The 20392-nt window shown below is 36.2% G+C and overlaps 1 protein-coding gene across 19 annotated transcripts in view; it reads right to left on the bottom strand.

Moving 5' to 3' along the window:
• Window positions 1-20392, bottom strand: part of SOX6 (SRY-box transcription factor 6) — a 640888-nt gene that overhangs the window by 138847 nt on the left and 481649 nt on the right. For 12 of the 19 annotated variants that reach the window (XM_057553078.1, XM_057553079.1, XM_057553081.1 and 9 more), the window contains one exon: window positions 7854-7977. In XM_057553078.1, the coding sequence (XP_057409061.1) occupies window positions 7854-7977 (124 nt within the window). The remainder of the gene's footprint in view (window positions 1-7853; window positions 7978-20392) is intronic. The other 7 variants (XM_007174872.2, XM_007174873.2, XM_007174874.2 and 4 more) reach the window with 1 other exon arrangement.

Genomic DNA, 20392 nt, shown 5'->3' with positions numbered 1-20392 from the left:
GTAATTCATTAAAAACCAATGTAGCACTTATTCTCCTTCTTGCTTAGGGGATCAAACTATAAAGTTACACCACCATTTCAAGGCTTTTATATGTGACAATGCTACTCCCCTAAAAATTTAGTCATTGTCTCACAAGTGAAATTATAGCTATAGCTCAGTTTGGGCCAAAAAAGTTTTCCTTGTCCAGACTGCAGTCAAACAGTATTCTCCTTTCCCAGTTTGTGTGAATGACAAGAACACTGCATAGACTAAGTCTCCCAAGTATGTAATGTCTCTCCCAGTAGCATATGAACATATAATTTTAATCCTTTTAAAGTATAATTTTTATATACAATAAAACCTGAATTAGCCAAAGTATTTAAGAATTTAGAGTTCTGGTTAATTCAGTTCTCTGACATAATTTAGGGGTCACCGGATAATAACTTTTTTACCAGGCTTGCTTGTGATTAAAAATCATCGTACATGTCCAAATCCACTGTCCTGCCCTAAACAACAGGTTTTAGCCAACATAATCAAATCCAGCTTTGCTACCCCAAGACACTACTCTATGCTGCACAGACGCTGTTCAGCGGGGGTAACTCACTACTGCACAATATTGCCTCAATGTCTAGATTCTCCTTACTTACATACTGCAATCTCACTGATACTGTGTGAGAAGACTTTTTATAAAATGGTCCAAATTCATTGACTATATAACAATATCTTTCCCCATAAAAAACAGTATTATTCCACCAGACCAAACAAATGAAGAGGAAATAGGCAGTCGACCTGAAAAAGAATTCAAAGTAATGAAAGTAAAGATGATCCAAAATCTTGGAAATAGAATGGAGAAAATACAAGAAACGTTTAACAAAGAACTAGAAGAACTAAAGAGAAAACAAACAATGATGAACAGCACAATAAACGAAATTAAAAATTCTCTAGAAGGAGTCAATAACAGAATAACAGGCAGAAGAACGGATAAGTGACCTGGAAGATAAAATAGTGGAAATAACTACCACAGAGCAGAATAAAGAAAAAAAAATGAAAAGAATTGAGGACAGTCTCAGAGACCTCTGGGACAACATTAAGTGCACCAACATTCGAATTATAGGGGTCCCTGAAGAAGAGAAAGAAAAAGGGACTGAGAAAATATTTCAAGACATAGTTGAAAACATCCCTAATATGGGAACGAAATAGTCAATCAAGTCCAGGGAAGCGCAGAGAGTCCCATACAGGATAAATCCAAGGAGAAACACACCAAGACACATATTAATCAAACTATCAAAAATTAAATACAAAGAAAAAATATTAAAAGCAGCAAGGGAAAAGCAACAAATAACATACAAGGGAATCCCCATAAGGTTACCAGCTGATCTTTCAGCAGAAACTCTGCAAACCAGAAGGGAGTGGCAGGACATATTTAAAGTGATGAAAGGGAAAAACCTACAACCAAGATTACTCTACCCAGCAAGGATCTCACTCACATTCAACTCAACAGAGAAATTAAAACCTTTACAGACAAGCAAAACCTAAGAGAATTCAACACCACGAAACCAGCTTCACAACACATGCTAAAGGAACTTCCCTAGGCAGGAAACACAAGAGAAGGAAAAGACCTACAATAACAAACCCAAAACAATTAAGAAAATGGTAATAGGAACATCCATACACATCAATAACTACCTTAAATGTAAATGGATTAAATGCTCCAACCAAAGGACACAGACTGGCTGAATAGATACAACAACAAGACCTATATATATGCTGTCTACAAGAGACCCACTTCAGACCTAGAAACGCATACAGACTGAAAGTGAGGGGGTGGAAAAAGATATTCCATGCAAATGGAAATCAAAAGAGAGCTGGAGTAGCAATTCTCATATCAGACAAAATAGACTTTAAAATAAAGACTATTACAAGAGACAAAGAAGGACACTACATAATGATCAAGGGATCGATCCAAGAAGAAGATATAACAGTTGTAAATATTTATGCACCCAACATAGGAGCACCTCAGTACATAAGGAAAATGCTAAAAGCCATAAAAGGGGAAATCGACAGTAACACAATCATAGTAGGGGACTTTAACACCCCACTTTGACCAATGGACAGATCATCCAAAATGAACATAAATAAGGAAACACAAGCTTTAAATGACACATTAAACAAGATGGACTTAATTGATATTTATAGGACATTCCATCCAAAAACAAAAGAATACACTTTCTTCTCAAGTGCTCGTGGAACATTCTCCAGGATAGATCATATCTTGGGTCACAAATCAAGCCTCAGTAAATTTAAGAAAACTGAAATCATATTAAGTATCTTTTCCAACCACAGTACTATAAGACTAGATACCAATTACAGGAAGAAAAACTGTAAAAAATACAAACACATGGAGGCTAAACAATACGCTGCTTAATAACCAAGAGATCACTGAAGAAATCAAAGAGGAAATCAAAAAATACCTAGAAACAAATGACAATGAAAACACGATGACCTAGGGCTTCCCTTGTGGCGCAATGGTTGAGAATCTGCCTGCTAATGCAGGGGACACGGGTTCGAGCCCTGGTCTGGGAAGATCCCACATGCCACAGAGCAACTGGGCCCGTGAGCCACAACTGCTGAGCCTGCGCGTCTGGAGCCTGTGCCCCGCAACGGGAGGGGCCGCGATAGTGAGAGGCCCACGCACCGCGATGAAGAGTGGCCCCTGCACCACGATGAAGAGTGGCCCCCGCTTGCCGCAACTAGAGAAAGCCCTCGCACGAAACGAAGACCCAACACAGCCAAAAATAAAATAAATAAATAAAGTAGCTATTAAAAAAAAAACACGATGACCCAAAACCTATGGGATGCAGCAAAACCCGTTCTAAGAGGGAAGTTTATAGCAATACAATCCTACCTCAAGAAACAAGAAACATCTCAAATAAACAACCTAACCTTACACCTAAAGCAATTAGAGAAAGAAGAACAAGAAAACCCCAAAGTTGGCAGAAGGAAAAAAAATCATAAAGATCAGATCAGAAATAAATGAAAAAGAAATGAAGGAAACAATAGCAAAGATCAATAAAACTAAAAGCTGGTTCTTTGAGAAGATAAGCAAAATTGATAAACCATTACCCAGACTCATCAAGAAAAAAAGGGAGAAGACACAAAACAACAGAATTAGAAATGAAAAAGGAGAAGTAACAACTGACACTGCAGAAATACAAAGGATCATGAGAGATTACTACAAGCAACTATAAGCCAATAAAATGGACAACCTGGAAGAAATGGACAAATTCTTAGAAAAGCACAACATTCCGAGAGTGAAGCAGGAAGAAATAGAAAATATAAACAGACCCATCACAAGCACTGAAATTGAGACTGTGATTAAAAATCTTCCAACAAACAAAAGCCCAGGACCAGATGGCTTCACAGGCGAATTCTACCAAACTTTTAGAGCAGAGCTAACACCTATCCTTCTCAAACTCTTCCATAATATAGCAGAGGGAGGAACACTCCCAAACTCATTCTACGAGGCCACCATCACCCTGATACCAAAACCAGACAAAGATGTCACAAAGAAAGAAAACTACAGGCCAATATCACTGATGAACATAGATGCAAAAATCCTCAACAAAATACTAGCAAACAGAATCCAACAGCACATTAAAAGGATCATACACCATGATCAAGTGGGGTTTATCCCAGGAATGCAAGGATTCTTCAATATACGCAAATCAATCAATGTGATACACCATATTAACAAATTGAAGGAGAAAAACCATATGATCATCTCAATAGATGCAGAGAAAGCTTTTGACAAAATTCAACACCCATTTATGATAAAAGCCCTGCAGAAAGTAGGCATAGAGGGAACTTTCCTCAACATAATAAAGGCCATATATGACAAACCCACAGCCAACATTGTCCTCAATGGTGAAAAACTGAAACCATTTCCACTAAGATCAGGAACAAGACAAGGTTGCCCACTCTCACCACTATTATTCAACATAGTCGTGGAGGTTTTAGCCCAGGCAATAAGAGAAGATAAAGAAATAAAAGGAATCCAAATCAGAAAAGAAGAAGTAAAACTGTCACTGTTTGCAGATGGCATGATACTATACATAGAGAATCCTAAAGATGCTACCATAAAACTACTAGAGCTAAGCAATGAATTTGGTAAAGTAGCAGGATACAAAATTAATGCTCAGAAATCTCTTGCAGTCCTATACACTAAGGATAAAAAACCTTTAAGAGAAATTAAGGAAACACTCCCATTTACCATTGCAACAAAAAGAATAAAATACTTAGGAATAAACCTACCTAAGGAGACAAAAGACCTGTATGCAGAAAACTATAAGACACTGGTGAAAGAAATTAAAGATGATAGAAACAGATGGAGAAATATACCATGTTCTTGGATTGGAAGAATCAACATTATGAAAATGACTATACACCCAAAACCATCTACAGATTCTATGCAATCCCTATCAAACTACCAATGGCATTTTTCACAGAACTAGAATAAAAAAATTCACAATTTGAATGGAAACACAAAAGACCCCGAATAGCCAAAGCAATCTTGAGAAAGAAAAACGGAGCTGGAGGGATCAGGCTCCCTGACTTCAGACTATACTACAAAGCTACAATAATCAAGGCAGTATGGTACTGGCACAAAATCAGAAATATAGATCAATGGAACAGGATAGAAAGCCTAGAGATAAACCCATGCACATATGGTAAGCTTACCTTTGATAAAGGAGGCAAGAGTACACAAAGGAGAAAAGACAGCCTCTTCAATAAGTGGTGCTGAGAAAACTGGACAGCTACATGTAAAAGAATGAAATTAGAACACTCCCTAACACTATACACAAAAATAAACTCAAAATGGATTAAAGACCTAAATGTAAGACCAGACACTATAAAACTCCTAGAGGAAAACATAGGCTGAATACTCTATGACATAAATCACAGCAAGATCCTTTTTGACCCACCTCCTAGAGTAATGGATATAAACACAAAAATAAACAAATGGGACCTAATGAAACTTAAAAGCTTTTGCACAGCAAAGGAAACCATAAACAAGACAAAAAGACAACCCTCAGAATGGGAGAAAGTATTTGCAAATGAAGCAACTGACAAAGGATTAATCTCCAAAATATACAAACACCTCACACAGCTCAATATCAAAAAAACAAACAACTCAATCGAAAAATGGGCAGAAGACCTAAACAGACATTCCTCCAAAGAAGATATACACATTGCCAACAAACACATGAAAGGATGCTCAACATCACTAATCATTAGAGAAATGTAAATCAAAACTACAACAAGGTATCACCTCACACCAGTAAGAATGGCCATGATCAAAACATCTACAAACAATAAATGCTGGAGAGGGTGTGGAGAAAAGGGAACCCTCTTGCACTGTTGGTGGGAATGTAAATTGATACAGACACTATGCAGAACAAAATGGAAGTTCCTTAAAAAACTAAAAATAGAACTACCATACGACCCAGCAATCCCAGTACTGGACATATACCCTGACAAAACCATAATTCAAAAAGAGTCATGTACCACAATATTCACTGCAGCTCTATTTACAATAGCCAGGACATGGATGCAACCTAAGTGTTCCTCGACAGATGAATGCAGAAAAAAGATGTGTCACATATATACAATGGAATATTACTCAGCCTTTAAAAGAAACGAAATTGAGTTATTTGTAGTGAGGTGGCTGGACCTAGAGACTGTCATACAGAGTGAAGTAAGTCAGAAAGAGAAAAACAAATACCGTATGCTAACACATATATATGGAATCTAAAAAAAAAAAAAAAAGGTTCTGAAGAACCTAGGGGCAGGACAGGAATAAAGACGTAGACGTAGAGAATGGACTTGAGGGCACAGGGAGGGGGAAGGGTAAGCTGGGATGGAGTGAGAGAGTGGCATGGACATATATACACCACCAAATGTAAAACAGATAGCTAGTGGAAAGCAGCCGCATAGCACAGGGAGATCAGCTCCGGGCTTTGTGACCACCTAGAGGGGTGGGATAGGGAGGTGGGAGGAAGACGCAAGAGGGAGGAGATATGGGGATATATGTATATGTATAGCTGATTCACTTTGTTATACATCAGAAACTAACATACCATTGTAAAGCAATTATACTGCAATAAAGATGTTAAAAAACAAAAAAAACAGTATTATTGTCTTAACAAAATTACATAACATGTCAATTATGTTGATATCTGTGTCTAGAAGAAAATAAGGCCCATAACCTGATTTTGAAATGTGGAGAATTTTAAATTTAAAAACATGGAAATTAAATAGTTTCCACATACAGTTCATTTAAAAGGTTTCTAAAACTGGTGTAGGGGTAACAACTCAGATTCAGGTTAAACCAGTAAACTTAGTTTACACCAACATTCCGAAGGAAGTCAAGGTGAAGAAAGTTCAAAACTACTTATAGAGATCAGAGAAGAAGTGAACCACTGCACTGACAGAGAGATATTGTCCGACAAAATATTATCCTGTCCTTAATATGGATACTAATTTCACAGAATATAACTTGCTCTAAAAATTCTGCTCTAGAAAAATCAACTTTTAACTTTGAGTAACACAATTTTCTTTCACTCTGGTATCCAAAAACCGTTGTTAATCCTAGTTTTGACTGCTTTATATCGGAGGAATTTTTAAAGTCAGTCCTTAAATTAGCCAATCGTTTAAGATCTCTATTCTTTGAATAATTTGGGTTTTGACACAGACATCTTTCCTTTCCTCACAAGGAAGGGGGTTTTCTACCAAAAGCATAAGAGTAATTGATGGCAAAAAATAGATGTTAAAACCCACTAGGTTTGTTTTTATGCTATTTAGTAACATTCCTTACAGAGAATTTTAGTAGAGTGATTTATACTTCATTATTGCTTTAAGCATATTAAAATACCTTTGTTCACTTTATAAACCCATACACAAAGAAACCGCTGCAGTCAGATTTGTTGTACTCAGATTGGGTGGTTAATATAATCAGGTTAATATGTTAAAAAGAACTTGACACAGAAATTATTAATGAGTAGAACAAGGTCACTACTTCTGAGCTGAGGTCAGTTACAAAGAATGCACAAATGAAATTCAGGTTGACTTTTTATTTACTTGACTATCTTCTTACATTGGATTCCTTTGGCAACATATCTTTAAACATTTAAAGCCCTGTTTACAAGGATGCTCTGAAAGAAGCTTCAAACCATTATGCCCCTAATGGAATTCCCCAGGAGTCCAGTAAACTCAGAGGAATAAAGAAAAATCATAACATTTGCTAAATCATCTCAAAACATACTTCATTGCAAGGTTATGTGTCCTGTTTTCTGAGGTTCAAAGATGAATAAGAAAATACAACCGAATGCTTCATTATTTAGACTAAAATCAAAAAGAATTTTACCTATTAGTAGCAAGCTAATTAAATCAGTCCAGTTTTAACTCTTCTTCCAAGAGAAATCAGACAACAAACAATAATAGCATTTTATACTGTATGTGACCACTCTCCTAGAGTATAAAAGCTCTCAGGAGGAGCAAAGTATCTTTAACCAAAGACAATTATTCACAGTAAAGGTATGAGAGAGAGCTGACAAAAATTTGTAGTCCTGAGGGAAAGTAGCATTTTATCTGTGAATTCAGAACAAACTCAAGTGGAAGAAGAGAAAGTAAAAGTTTTTAGCAACCAATTCGTTTATTAACATGCCCCCTTCACAATTCTAATTTTACTTTAAAATAGCTTTTATGATCTTTTTATTCATAGTTCCTTCATATGCTTCTGTGTTTGTTGTGATTACTAAGCAAAAACATATGGATCTTAGCATTCCCAAAAGAATGTTAAATCCCTTTCTACTTACCTGGTTTGTATGTTATTCCAGGGGGAAAGAGGAATCCCTGTTGGGCAGCAGCAGCTGCTGCCAGGGTCCGCTGGTCATGTGGAAAAATTGGGATCATGAGCGGAGGCATGTGACCCTGAACCTGCTAAACAGAAGAGAGCCTATGATCAGACAGAAAGCAAATGTATGCCAAGGAGTATTTGTTTTTCACCCCTGGTGGTGTGCTGGTTACCCAAACAGCCACCCACTTCTAACCTCATTCCAAATCTGCTCCCTGAGAAAAATTCAGGCTAAATTCACCAAATCCCTTTCAGATTCCACTGGTACACCAAGGACATAACCTCACTGTGAATTTGCCTCCTCCCTGCTTCCACTAAATTATAGTTAATGGTTATCTTTTATCTTGACTTTTTTTCCTTTTATTTTCTTTCTTTTTTTAAAACAAAGAACTAGAAGAAACAAGTTTTCTTCTGTCACCGTACAATGTTGAAAGGTTTTGCCCTTTCACCTGCTTTGCATTCTGTGCTTTATTTTGAAAATAGTACTTAGTATCTTTGGTCAGAAAGTAATGTCTAATTGTTATATATTCCAAAAGCTGTAGCTCCCCAGTTTAGGTATCTTATTTCAAAGCCTCGCTGCATTATGTTAAACATATAGCTCTTCAGATTTAAGGCTACTACATCTTGGCTCCCAATTAAACTAATATTCTTTGCCATCCACACCTCGATGTAACATATAAATTGCTTGTCTGGCTAAGCAGTTTTACAGCTTTATGCACTACCATGTAGCTGAGTAATTATGGAGTTGTATTCAGAGAGCACTTCATAATAAATCCTACTATATCAAATTTCATTTGACCTCAATAAATGTATCAAAGAGCACAAAAATGCAAAACAGAAAATCTTCACTCTATATAAGTATTTGTATTCCATATAAAGAAAATAAGAACTATGACAGAATCACGTCTGTGAAAATCACATTTTAATTTCCTAGCTCCCTCCCTTACTCTACGCATGCTGCCCTGATTCCAATAGCATCACAGGAAGGTTCTGTGCTGGCTTTTAGGGCATGATTTTAAAAATTAAACTATAGGACTTTTGTTGTTTAAAGATCAAAACTAGGATGAACTAAGAGAAATGATCTTTAAGTTCAAACTGGGTCTTTGCCCTCCTTACTAGTATAAAAGAGCTGCATTATATCCTGTTTAAGATACAAACCTTTCCCAGTAATTCTACCAACCCCAAACTCTTCCCCCGTTTAAATTCCTAAATCTTCTCTTTAGGCAAAATTCCATATACTGGCTGATGACCCTGTTTAAATAGCACCAGCTTGCCTTGTCCTGTCCCTGTTCCCTCCACAGCCAGGGACATAGTGCAAAAATGTTCCTGTGTAGGTCTAAGAGGTTTCATTTACCAACAGTTTCTCTCTAGGGAAAGCCCTAAGATGTGGGTTAATAAAGGGCAAGCAAAAAATAAACACTTTACAGTATTTTTCAGAATTCATTTCTCAGGAAAATCAACTTATAATAAAAAGGTCTTTGTGCAATTACTACCTTGCCAGTGGGGCGTGAAAGAAACTAGCTTTGGGCAGCTATTTCTTCCATTTTAGCTGAGGTAAGCCCAAGTTTTGTACATTACAGTACCAACTTAGCCTGCTTAAACTGGAGCTGATCCCCTAGCGCCCAGGTCTTGCCTTTAACCCTGAAGAAAAGCACTAGGTTTGCTGTTCAACTCCAGCTTGTTGTGACCTGATGCAAACCTGAGATGTCAAAGATGACAGCACTGTTCTATGCCAGAAAATTAAAAAATGATATTTTTGTGGGTGACTCTTGTGCAGTGCAAGGGTATATCAAAGGGAATCACTTCATTTACTTCTAGAAATATGGTCCTAGCATGTACCCAGAACACAGCACAGATGCTTCACATTCTAAAGAAAGGAAATAAGAAACTGAGGAGTCTAGGTATCAAATTTATTTATTCTTTCCTTCTTTCATCTAACAAACGTTTATTAAGTTATTATTATGTGTGGATCTTGAAGAGTAGCTGGAAAAATGGGGGCTATTTTGCTTGGGAGAGAGAAGATATATGCTTATGTTCAAATATTTGAAAGAATTATGTATGGAAGAAGAACCAGATTAAGTCTGAGCAGTTACAAAGGGCAGATCTAGGCTCAAAAGAAAGAGATTTTAGGGAAGTTGAATGCAAAGAATTTTCTGAGCTATTCAATAATCACTGTGATTAAAGAGGTCGTGTGTGCCATTTTCCGAGAGGTGGTCAAGTAAAGGCTGTGTACTCAGCTGTTAGAGATACTTTAAAGGATATGCATAACTAAAACCCTGATTAGATAATGACCTATAGTGCCTTTTCAACTTTATAATTCTATGATTGCTTAAAACTCAACATTAGGAAGACAATGGCATATAGTCATTCCTTTACTCATTCATTCAACACATATTTTTATTCAGAATCTACTATGCCTACAAAGGCTTTGTTGTCAAACGAATCTGAGCTTAAATCTATACACTGCCATTTCTTTGGCTGTGTGATCTTGAGCAGTTACTTAGCCTTCCTGAGTCTATTTCCTCATGTAAAAACCAAAGCTAATGATACTACCTTACATGGTTGTTGTGAGGATTAAATAAACAAGAAAAGTAATGCTTGTGGCACAGTGACTGGCATATAATAGGCACTAAGTAAATGTTAGATCCTTGCTTTTCTCTTATATAGTTTGCAATTCAGTACTAGAAAATTACCAAATTACTGATAAAACAAGAAACAGTGGATCTTAACCCATAACTCTACTTCAAAAAAAGGAAACATGAGCAAAATAAATAATTCAGTTTGGCAGGCAGAGGCTTGTTTGTTCTTAGCAGACCCATGCCTCGCAGAGCATTATCCCATCCCAAATATCCAGAAAACCAAGAAAAAGAAGGTGGGATTAAAAAGCTCATTTGAAGATGTAATTTGGGATCTTTAGTATTATTCATTAAACAGCATCTTCAAATGAAAACATAATTTTATTTTTATATTGGTGCCCAAGCTCTTCAGATCTTAAGACAACATAAAGGGATCAATGGCAATTAGGCATCAGACCTTAATTATTGAAACTTAGTGTCTGAAGATATTTCCTTTGTAACTAGCTACGCACATGAGATAACTAAGTAGGCCACCTAAGGTCATGTTTTCTTTAATTTTTTATTTTATGTTGGAGTATAGCTGATTAACAATGTTGTGATAGTTTCAGGTGCACAGCAAAGCAAGTCAGCCATACGGATACATGTATCCATTCTCCCCAGACTCCCCTCCCACCCAGGCCGCCACATAACATTGCACAGAGTTCCCTGTGCTATATAGTAGGTCCTAAGGTCATTTTCAATGCCGAAGAGCTGTAGGTGTTTCATATTAACAAAAGCTGTAAGAATTTAGGGAAGGTCTTTTCTGTCCATCACCCTCTCTACAAGGTAGGCTATTTTAGAAAGTTTCAATGTTAACTATTAGGTAAGAGGCAGTTTCAATAAACTGAGGGACAAAGTAAATAAGGAGGGGGACAGAAGGCATTGTGAAAGCAATGATAATGATGGAATCACAGAGCTGAAATGGAGCTTAGAGTTTATCTAACCTAGTAGTTCTCAAAGTGTGGTACCTGACCAGCAGCATCGGCAGCATCTAACTTCAAAAAGCAAATTATCAGACTCCACCCCAGACCTATGAATCAGAAACTCTGGAGGTTGGGTCCAACAATCTAAAATTTAGACTAAAATTTAATCCAGAGAAGTAATTCTCAAACTTCTATGGACTTCAGAATCAACCAGAAGGCTTATTAAAACAAAAATTGTTCGACCCCAGACTCAGAGTCCCTGAATCAGTAGATCTGAGGTGGGAACCTGATAGTGTACTGTTCTAACAAGTTCCCAGGTGAAGCTAGTTACTGCTGTTGGTCCAGGGACCATTCTCTGGGAATCACTAATCCAATTCAAACCTCACAATTTACACATAGGGAACCAGGTGGCTTAGAGAAGGTAAGGCTCTCACTGTCATAGGCAGTGTGGAGGTCACACTGCCTATGACAGAGCTGGATCTAGAATCCAGAACTGCTAATCACCCTGTCCAGTGCTTTTTCCATTATATCACACGGACTTCATTGATAGAAAAGAGAGAAATCATGTGTGTACACTCTTTGTATAGAGAAAATCTGGGGGGTTGCAACTGAAAATAATTTTATATTTCAGAGGTGTGTCTCTGGAGGTGACTGGGAGTATAGATATTATGTTGTTCAGTTTTAGTCTGTTCCTTCTCTCTTATTTTATGCCCAGAATATTTGATCTCGAATCTATTGTCATTAATTCCAGTTAATTCATTAGCAATAATCATTTAGCTCCAAATGATAAAATTGCCCTTAACTCATTTTAAGTAAAATAATAATATGAAAACTCAAAATGCCCTTTATTAAATACAAGCCAAAATATCCAGTAGCCAGTTAGAATATAGGCTGAGAGATGATGAAAATTTCCTCTTTTATCTCTAATTACAGAAATCATCATCATCATCATCATCACAGCAACTAATATTTTCTAGTATTTCCTATATGTCAAGCCCTGGGAAGTGATTTACATGCTCTATCTCATTTAATTCTCAAAACTTTGTGAGGTACCTACTGTTATTATCCTCATTTATTTAATGACAAAGACAAAACCATGAGAGGTTAGGTAACTTAGTCAATTAAAAAGTGGTAGAGCCAAGATTCAAGGCCAGGTATGTCAGGCTCAAAGTCTATACTTTTAAGTACTATATTATATTAATCATAAAGTCATCTTTTGCTAAACAGACCTAAATGAGATAAGGAATATAATTCTTTGTGATAACAATTATTTGATTGAAAGTTTTATAAATATAATTGTAAATTTACATGTGGCTGTAACAAATAATACGGAAAGATCCCATGTTCACTTAACTCAGTTTCCCCCAATGGTAACATCTTGAAAAATTATAGAACAATATTACAACCAGGGCACTGACATTGATACAATCCAAAAATCTTATTCAGATTTCACCAGTGGGATACCATTTAAAAGAAATTATGTGTCTTAAAAACTAGCAAGGGTAATGAAGGTCTATGAATACTTACAACTGCTATCTTTCATACAAAGCTCACCAGTATGATCCAGTGCAAATAATGTGAGTGGAAATCATGAATTAAAGCAACAATTTCTCCTTTCATAGCTTTCCATTTATTTTACTTACTAGATTATTGGTTGAAGGTGGGACAAAAATGGAAAGCAAGGGCAAGGTGTTGGGGAGAGGTAAGGAAAGAGGGCTTGGTGGCCACACAAGAATCACATAAATATCCAAAATATTTTTCTTCTATGGAAGTTGTGAATTAAGTTTACTGCACTTCATGTCAGTGCCTAAGGCAGATAAAGAATTTTGAAATACAGAAAAGCCCCACCCTGCTCTGAAGAATGTAAGCCTGCCTTTCCTCTTCCTTCCCATCATCCTATTTTCCCATTTGGTGACGTGCCAGGAAAGGCAATCACATTGTAAACAGCAACCTTCAAAAATATTTTACTAAAGAATAAGAAATAATAGAATTCCCCTCACTCCATCAAAGAGTGACCAGTCTCCACATGTCTTTTCCAGGAAGTTATCAAAATTTCAAATAGCAACTTTTTTTCTTGAAAGTGTAGTTTTCCCTTAGCCCAAATTCAGAGATTCTTTAATTATCCCATAGGTAAAAGTAAAACTGATTTTGTTAATATAAAGAGTAAAACAACGTGACCAAAAATAATCTCTGAGCATGAAACTGCATTATTTTTATTGCTTTGGAAGTCAGCACTAACTGACAGGGTATGTAAGTTGAATGACTAATGAGAAACCAGGAACCCCATCATAGGTGAAGCCTAGTCAGTGCATCAGGAAAGAAACAAACTGTATCCCCCAAAGCACAGCTGTCCATTAATTCTAAACTTCCACAATCCTGGACCAAAGCATTTCCCTTCTGCAGAGGGTAGGGAACACATTCTTGATCAAATAGGCTACATGCCCAGAAATTTTAATTGCTACAGTGTTCCTCACATCTTTCAGACAATCAAGACAGCAGCAGATGCATGTGAAACACTTAGGTTCTGACTCTTCCTATTCATAAAACAGCATTGTTGCATCAACACTTATGCCCTTTGTTTTCTCTGTGCTAAGTTGTTGATGATGCCATTTTTTGCCATCTGCCCCAGAGCTTCATTAAAGATACATGAATGGGCTAACTGGCCTGATATCTTGTGAGGAACAGGTGCTATTGTTTGTCCCTGAAGACTTGCACTAAAGATATGACTCAGAATACTTGAGAAAGAGCATCTGCAGCAGTCAGTCAGAGAGCAACTTGGCAGAGACCTGGCTACGTGCTAATATGCAGAGTGACACTCGGGGGCTCATTTTCTTTCATGAGGATTATTTAACTTTTCTTAGTGATAGGAAATAAGTATTTATTGAAAACCATGAACATATTAATGTCTATTACTAAGTTAAAGACAGTGAGCAAGTGAAGATCTTTTTAATGCCTTATTTCTAGAAAATCATTCCTCATGTGATTTAATTGGATAAAGCTTCTTTAATCTGTTGGAAGGAATGTTTCCAACATTTGTAAATCATGACAGAGGGAGGGAAAGACAGAGACAGAAAATACAGAGAGAGAGAAAGAGCCATCAGAGAGGGAGAGGCAGGGCATACAAACAGAAAGGGGCGGGGGTAGGGGTGGGGGTGGAATTTCCTTAAAGGCCCTATTCTTTATTGCAAAGAATAGCTGAGTCATTTGCATAAAGTGTTACCATTATAAAAGCTGCAGTGTCTAGAGTGAAAGAAATAAAGTCCCCAGAACCTTACATGAAAAGCCTTCAAGGTCATGGAGGTATCTTCTTACTGCCAAAAAATGCATGCCAGATCTCAGTTAATTCTGGAGAGTTAGGAGGGAAAAGGTCTCATTTGATAGGATAAATTAGTGCTTTAACACAAACCTTTTAGTTTCAAAACTTTTTTTTTTTTTGTCGAAAATGTTAAGACTCTGCTTTGCCCTGACTTAAAAAGCAAAATAATGCAAAGGTCAACATTTTGAACTTCTCTTGGTTGATCATAGTTTGAAGTATACTAAGGAACTTTGTATACAGCCTACCTGACTATTCTCTAATTGTTTCAATTCATTAATCATCTCTCACCAAGTAAACTGAGTGTCCTGAATGGCCTGTGACATTTATATTTTTATACACCCCATTGTTCTTATCACAGGGCTAAGAATATAGTAGGCATTTTGTGTCAACTAATCAACGTGAGAATCATCAAGGATTTAAGAACTGGTTTTCTGAGCACTAATTTCCATAGGGTAGTATTATTGTTAATACAACTGCAAAAAGTATAGAGCTGTAGTTGTTCTCATTAAAGAAGAGAATTCAAGAATGACTTTTAAATAAATCTTGATATCACTTTGTTTGCTTTTCATTTGTCTTATTTAGCAAATCTCTGGCTGCTATAGCTAATGGAGGATTGCAAATCCTTGCTTGTAGAGAATCCAGCTAGCTCTAGCAGGAGAATAATCACACTGAAATTTTATCAGGAGCAATTCTGGGACACAAATTTTCTGAGTATTTAAGAACACAGAGTCCAATCTTCCCAGATATTTTCCACCAACATCCAATGGATAATCATTGTACAAATAATGTAAGAAAAAGATCCTGTAGCTAGTGGGAAGCAGCTGCACAGCACAGGGAGATCAGTTCTGTGCTTTGTGTCCACCTAGAGGGGTGGGATAGGGAGGGTGGGAGGGAGATGCAAGAGGGAGGGGATATGGGGATATATGTATACGTATAGCTGATTCACTTTGTGATACAGCAGAAACTAACACACCATTATAAAGCAATTATACTCCAATAAAGATGTTTAAAAAAAAAGATGCTGTTTTGTTTGTTTTTATTTGTTTGTTTGTTGAAGGCAAGATGTTTTCTCTCTCTCAAACTCCCACAAGGATAATATACAAAACACTGTTACCATTGTTAACGTTCATCTTTAATATAATTCAATTTCTTCCTAGAATTTTGTATATTGCTGCCACCACTCTTTTCAAAATCTTCACTAAAGGGCCAGGAAAAACCCTGAAAAGGTAGAACAAACTCAAGATATTGCAGTTTAAAGGCATCCTTTTTAAAAACTCAGGCTTTAGTCTTTCAAAGTCATATGTTTTAGTTTGAACATTAATGAAGGACTAACTTTACGTCTGTAATATGTATTTTTCTGTATGTATATTATACTTAAATGAAAAGTTAATTTTAAGAAAAATGGAAAATAGCTTCAGTAGTTTACTTGTCTTTACTAATTTGCACTATTAAATATATCTAATAAAATATCTAAAATATTCATAGGAAAAATGGAGACGATACGTATTGTCACCAGCTTCACTATGTCCCCACCCTCACTACCAAGAGTCAGACATGGAAGCAAAGCAACTCTTTTTTTAGGTTGGTCTTTCAGATAGCTATTTCAAACCCACTTCACAGTCTAGTACTTTCCAGCTCCCTTCCTTGGTTACTCAGGAGAGAAATGATCACTGAGAGTAGGAGTACAATGGCTCCATTTATCAGGTCAATAGCACATTTAAAACATCTCCTTTAGGTATATATTCAGAGAGAAATGTTAATGGTCCTGAAAGGGCCAATCCTGTCCTTTGTGTTAACACCTTTTTATATTCTCAGCATATTGTATACACTCTGTTCTATTTGTATTTTCTAAAATGGACAAATATCTCATTAATCCACCAGGATCATCAGTAGTCCAACGTCACTACTTTATCTCTCATTCATTTGTACATGTTCTGTTTAAATATTGAATTTTCAAAGAAAAGAACATGGATTGAGTACTAATGTAATCATGATTCCTAGCATCTCTTACTTATTTGTCTCCTTCCTCCCTGAAATAAAGAGTTCCACACATACAAAATGACCTCTTAGGCCTCTAAGAGGCATGTTACTCTGTAAGGGAAGTCAGTAGTGCCTGTCTTCATTCAACTATTCAACAGCCTTTCACTGAGCACCTAGCACAATCTGCCCGGTGCTATGCTGAGCACTAGGAATAAAAAGATGCCTTAGAGAAGTCCATAGCTTTATTTTGTCAGGTAGCAGTGTTAAGTTTGTTTTCACTTACATAGTAGTAGAAATCATCCAGTTTGTCAGCTTACTTTGGAATAGGGTCAACAGAGAAAGGAAAGATTTGCTTAAAAAGGAAAATAAATTACAACAAAAATTCCATTACGTATCTTTCCATAGTCTTCCTATAGTCTAAAACCAAGAAAAATTTTGAGAGTATTTATGAGGACAAAAGTCAGACTACTTCATAAAATGGATGACAAATGTTAATTAAATGTGTTTAAATTATCTTACTATGCTTTAAGGAACTCTCACCAGGAGGGAAGTAGTATGTCCGGGCCATAAAGAGATTAATAAAACATGTTATGCAAAAGTAAAATTTATGATTCATTTGGAATTAGATATGTACCACCTTTTCAATCCATACAAATGCATAATCTTGTCAATTAAATATTATTGTTAAGGTCTAGTAGTATGTTAAAATCACTTTAAAGTGCAACTAAGGAAAATTCATGTGTGTTTATTACTCCTTAAGGATCTATTAGTGGGTATTTTATTCAGATTCGTGCTGTAAAATCTGCATAAACTCAGCATATTGTTATCCCCATGTGTGCATTTGTTTGGTTAAAGCAGAACAGCAAATCTCAATTTTTGCAACTTCTGAAAAAGTCAAGAGAACTAAAACAGTCTTAATTTTAATCAGATACAAACAGTTATCACTACAGAAGTGAAGAGTTGACTATTATGCAAATAGTCTCAGTTAGTGGTCACCAGGCCATCACAGAAGACTGAGCTAGTCAATTATTTTAGATATTTCCAAAGACTAGTGAAGATGAATGTTTCTTATTCCACCCTGTCTTATTTCCACAGAAGTATGAAACATATTAGAGACTAATGATTGTTGTTCTCAGATGGAAACCCCATTAAATACACAATGATCAAAGTGTTTTGCCAAGATGGAAATTAATTTTTTTTAAATTCTGTATAAATGCCACATAAATATAGCAACATTTGTGAAGAATGTGGCATTCCTTTGTTTCTAACAACCAAATTCAGATATAAAACTTTCACAAACTTTTGACCTGTAATGAAGGCAATCTGGCTTTTACCCCTGAAGTATTTTACACAGCCTTATTCTGTTAGCAATGACCAGAGTTCAATTATTAAATTCCTCCTCCAGAAATGCAGGTTTACCTCTTAAACTACAGGTTTTGTTAAAATTATGCACAAGCAACTTAAAGGCAGGGACTCTGTATCTTAGTAAAAATCCCTCTCTTGCACAGAGAGTAGGGACTCAACAAATATTTGTAACATAAATGCATTAAAGAACTTTCATTGTCTGTTATTTTAAAACTAAGCTACAATAATTTTGCTAATTTTTAGATCTTCTGAATCAATTTGAAGTCCTTTTATCATTTGAAATCCTCAAATCGAGGCAATAGAAATATACCTCTGCTTCAAACATACTTCATTACAGTGATCTTTTCTTTTGGCATGCCACAGTCTGACTTTGAAGTCCACTAGTTGGTAAGAAAATATAAAAATTGATTTTGTTCATTTATTTGAAGATATTTTTAATGACTGAGCTCTCCTAGTATATCTGTTAAAATTCTTCTATAGTATAATATAGAGTTGCCTCTAAGCTTCTTTAATAATTTCATCATCATCAGTTATAATCCTTAACTGACGGAAATAAGCTGTTCTCATCAGAAGAGCCAGAAATACAGTTTTCCAAAATAATTTTTTAAATGTTTGTTTTATCACAGTGGGCTGGTTATGCAATATAGAATGAATGACAGAAAAACATTTAAGCATCACCTATAGTGGAGAGCAGAAACAGTTTCTTTCTTAAGCTAGAAGGGCTAAGAAACATAAACTCTGAACAGAACATAAATAAGATGTCTAAACTATTGACAGCTGGGTCCCAGCCATGGCAAGATAACCCTCCCTGGAAATATCAATGAGAGACCTTGCCCGTATATGTTAAGGGGGGCAGGATGCAGAGAGGTAAAGTAAGGTGATCTTTATAGGAAATAAACACTGAGTAAAGGCATAAATAGTGACTATAGCCACAAATCAAATAGCCTTCAGGTGTTTACTCTTTATTATACTCTAGCCTTTTTAGAGCAAAAAGTTAATAACATGGAACTTTAATTCATTTTGGAATGTAATCTACAACTCTTGCCCCGCCCTCAGCATGCACACTTACATACACACACTCACACATACTTCTACACTTGCTACACCAACTAAATGCACAAGTATGTCAACACTGAAGCTGGTATAAGGATAAGCTAACATGTTGATTCAAAAAGAGCAATTTTATTTTTATATTTTAATTTAGTACTATGTTCATGTTAAATAACTTAGATACAATAAAGCAATGTTCTTATTAAAGAAGGTAAGGTCCAAACTCCCTAGCCTGGGCTGGCAGTGAAATCACTCTATAACATATTCTTAACAAACCTCTCAAACCTCTTTCCTACTACCCTTTACCCTCTTTCTCCTCTTGCTTTCAATAGCTTCTAAGTTTCTCTGCATGACACTTTTCTCACTTACCATGTAGAATGATCTTTCCTTTCCCCTTTGCCGTCCCAAACCTGACCTACCCTTCAAAGTGCAGCTCAGAACTCCTCTATGAAAATTCCCCAAGTATAAATTTCTTTCCCTCTGTCAAAATTTATACTGCATACACTGTGTTGAATTATTTAATGGTTTTCAGTTCAATATTTGACACCATTCTAGGCACTGGGGACACAGAAGTAGAGGAAATTTCCTACCATTATCTCCTAGGGAAGAGAGACAACATACAAATAAATGTAATATGTATGTATGTGTGTGTATACATACACCCATGAGCAAATATATATTAAATATAATAAATGCCAGTTGATAATAGATGCTATGAAGAAAAATAAAGTAAGATAATGAGATAAGAGTATGAGGGGTAGAGGGTGGGAAGCAGGAGGTAGTCAGTAGGGTGTAGAAAGGACTATTTTGGACAGGGGTGGTCAAAAAAGGCTTCTCTGAGGAGACAATATAGCTCAGGGTTAAATGACCTAAAGTTACATGAGATCTGATTTAGGTTCATAAAGATCACTCTGGTTGCTGTGAGAAAATTTGACTTTATTAGGGCCAGAATGAAAGCAGAGAGACCAGTTTAGAAACTACCTCAACAGTCCCAAAGTGGGGATAACAGTGAACTTTTTCCATTTTATATATCTCTCTGCTCAAGCAGAAGGAAGACACATTGCAGACAGATTCTTAGCATGCTACTAGGACAGTGCCTCCAAATATGAAAGGCAAAAAGTCATTATCTGACTGATTGATTAAGTGACTGATTAACTGACTGACTAAAACAGACCTGTCCAGTGATTTCATGAGACAAGAAGCATAGCACTTTTAAGCACTTGCACCGTTTTATGCCCATAGGGGAGAAGAG

Source organism: Balaenoptera acutorostrata, chromosome 9 (assembly GCF_949987535.1).
Source record: "Balaenoptera acutorostrata chromosome 9, mBalAcu1.1, whole genome shotgun sequence".
NCBI classification, from domain to species: Eukaryota; Metazoa; Chordata; class Mammalia; order Artiodactyla; family Balaenopteridae; genus Balaenoptera; species Balaenoptera acutorostrata.
The sequence above is the reverse complement of the archived record's forward strand: the minus strand, read 5'-3'. Positions and strand labels throughout refer to the sequence as shown.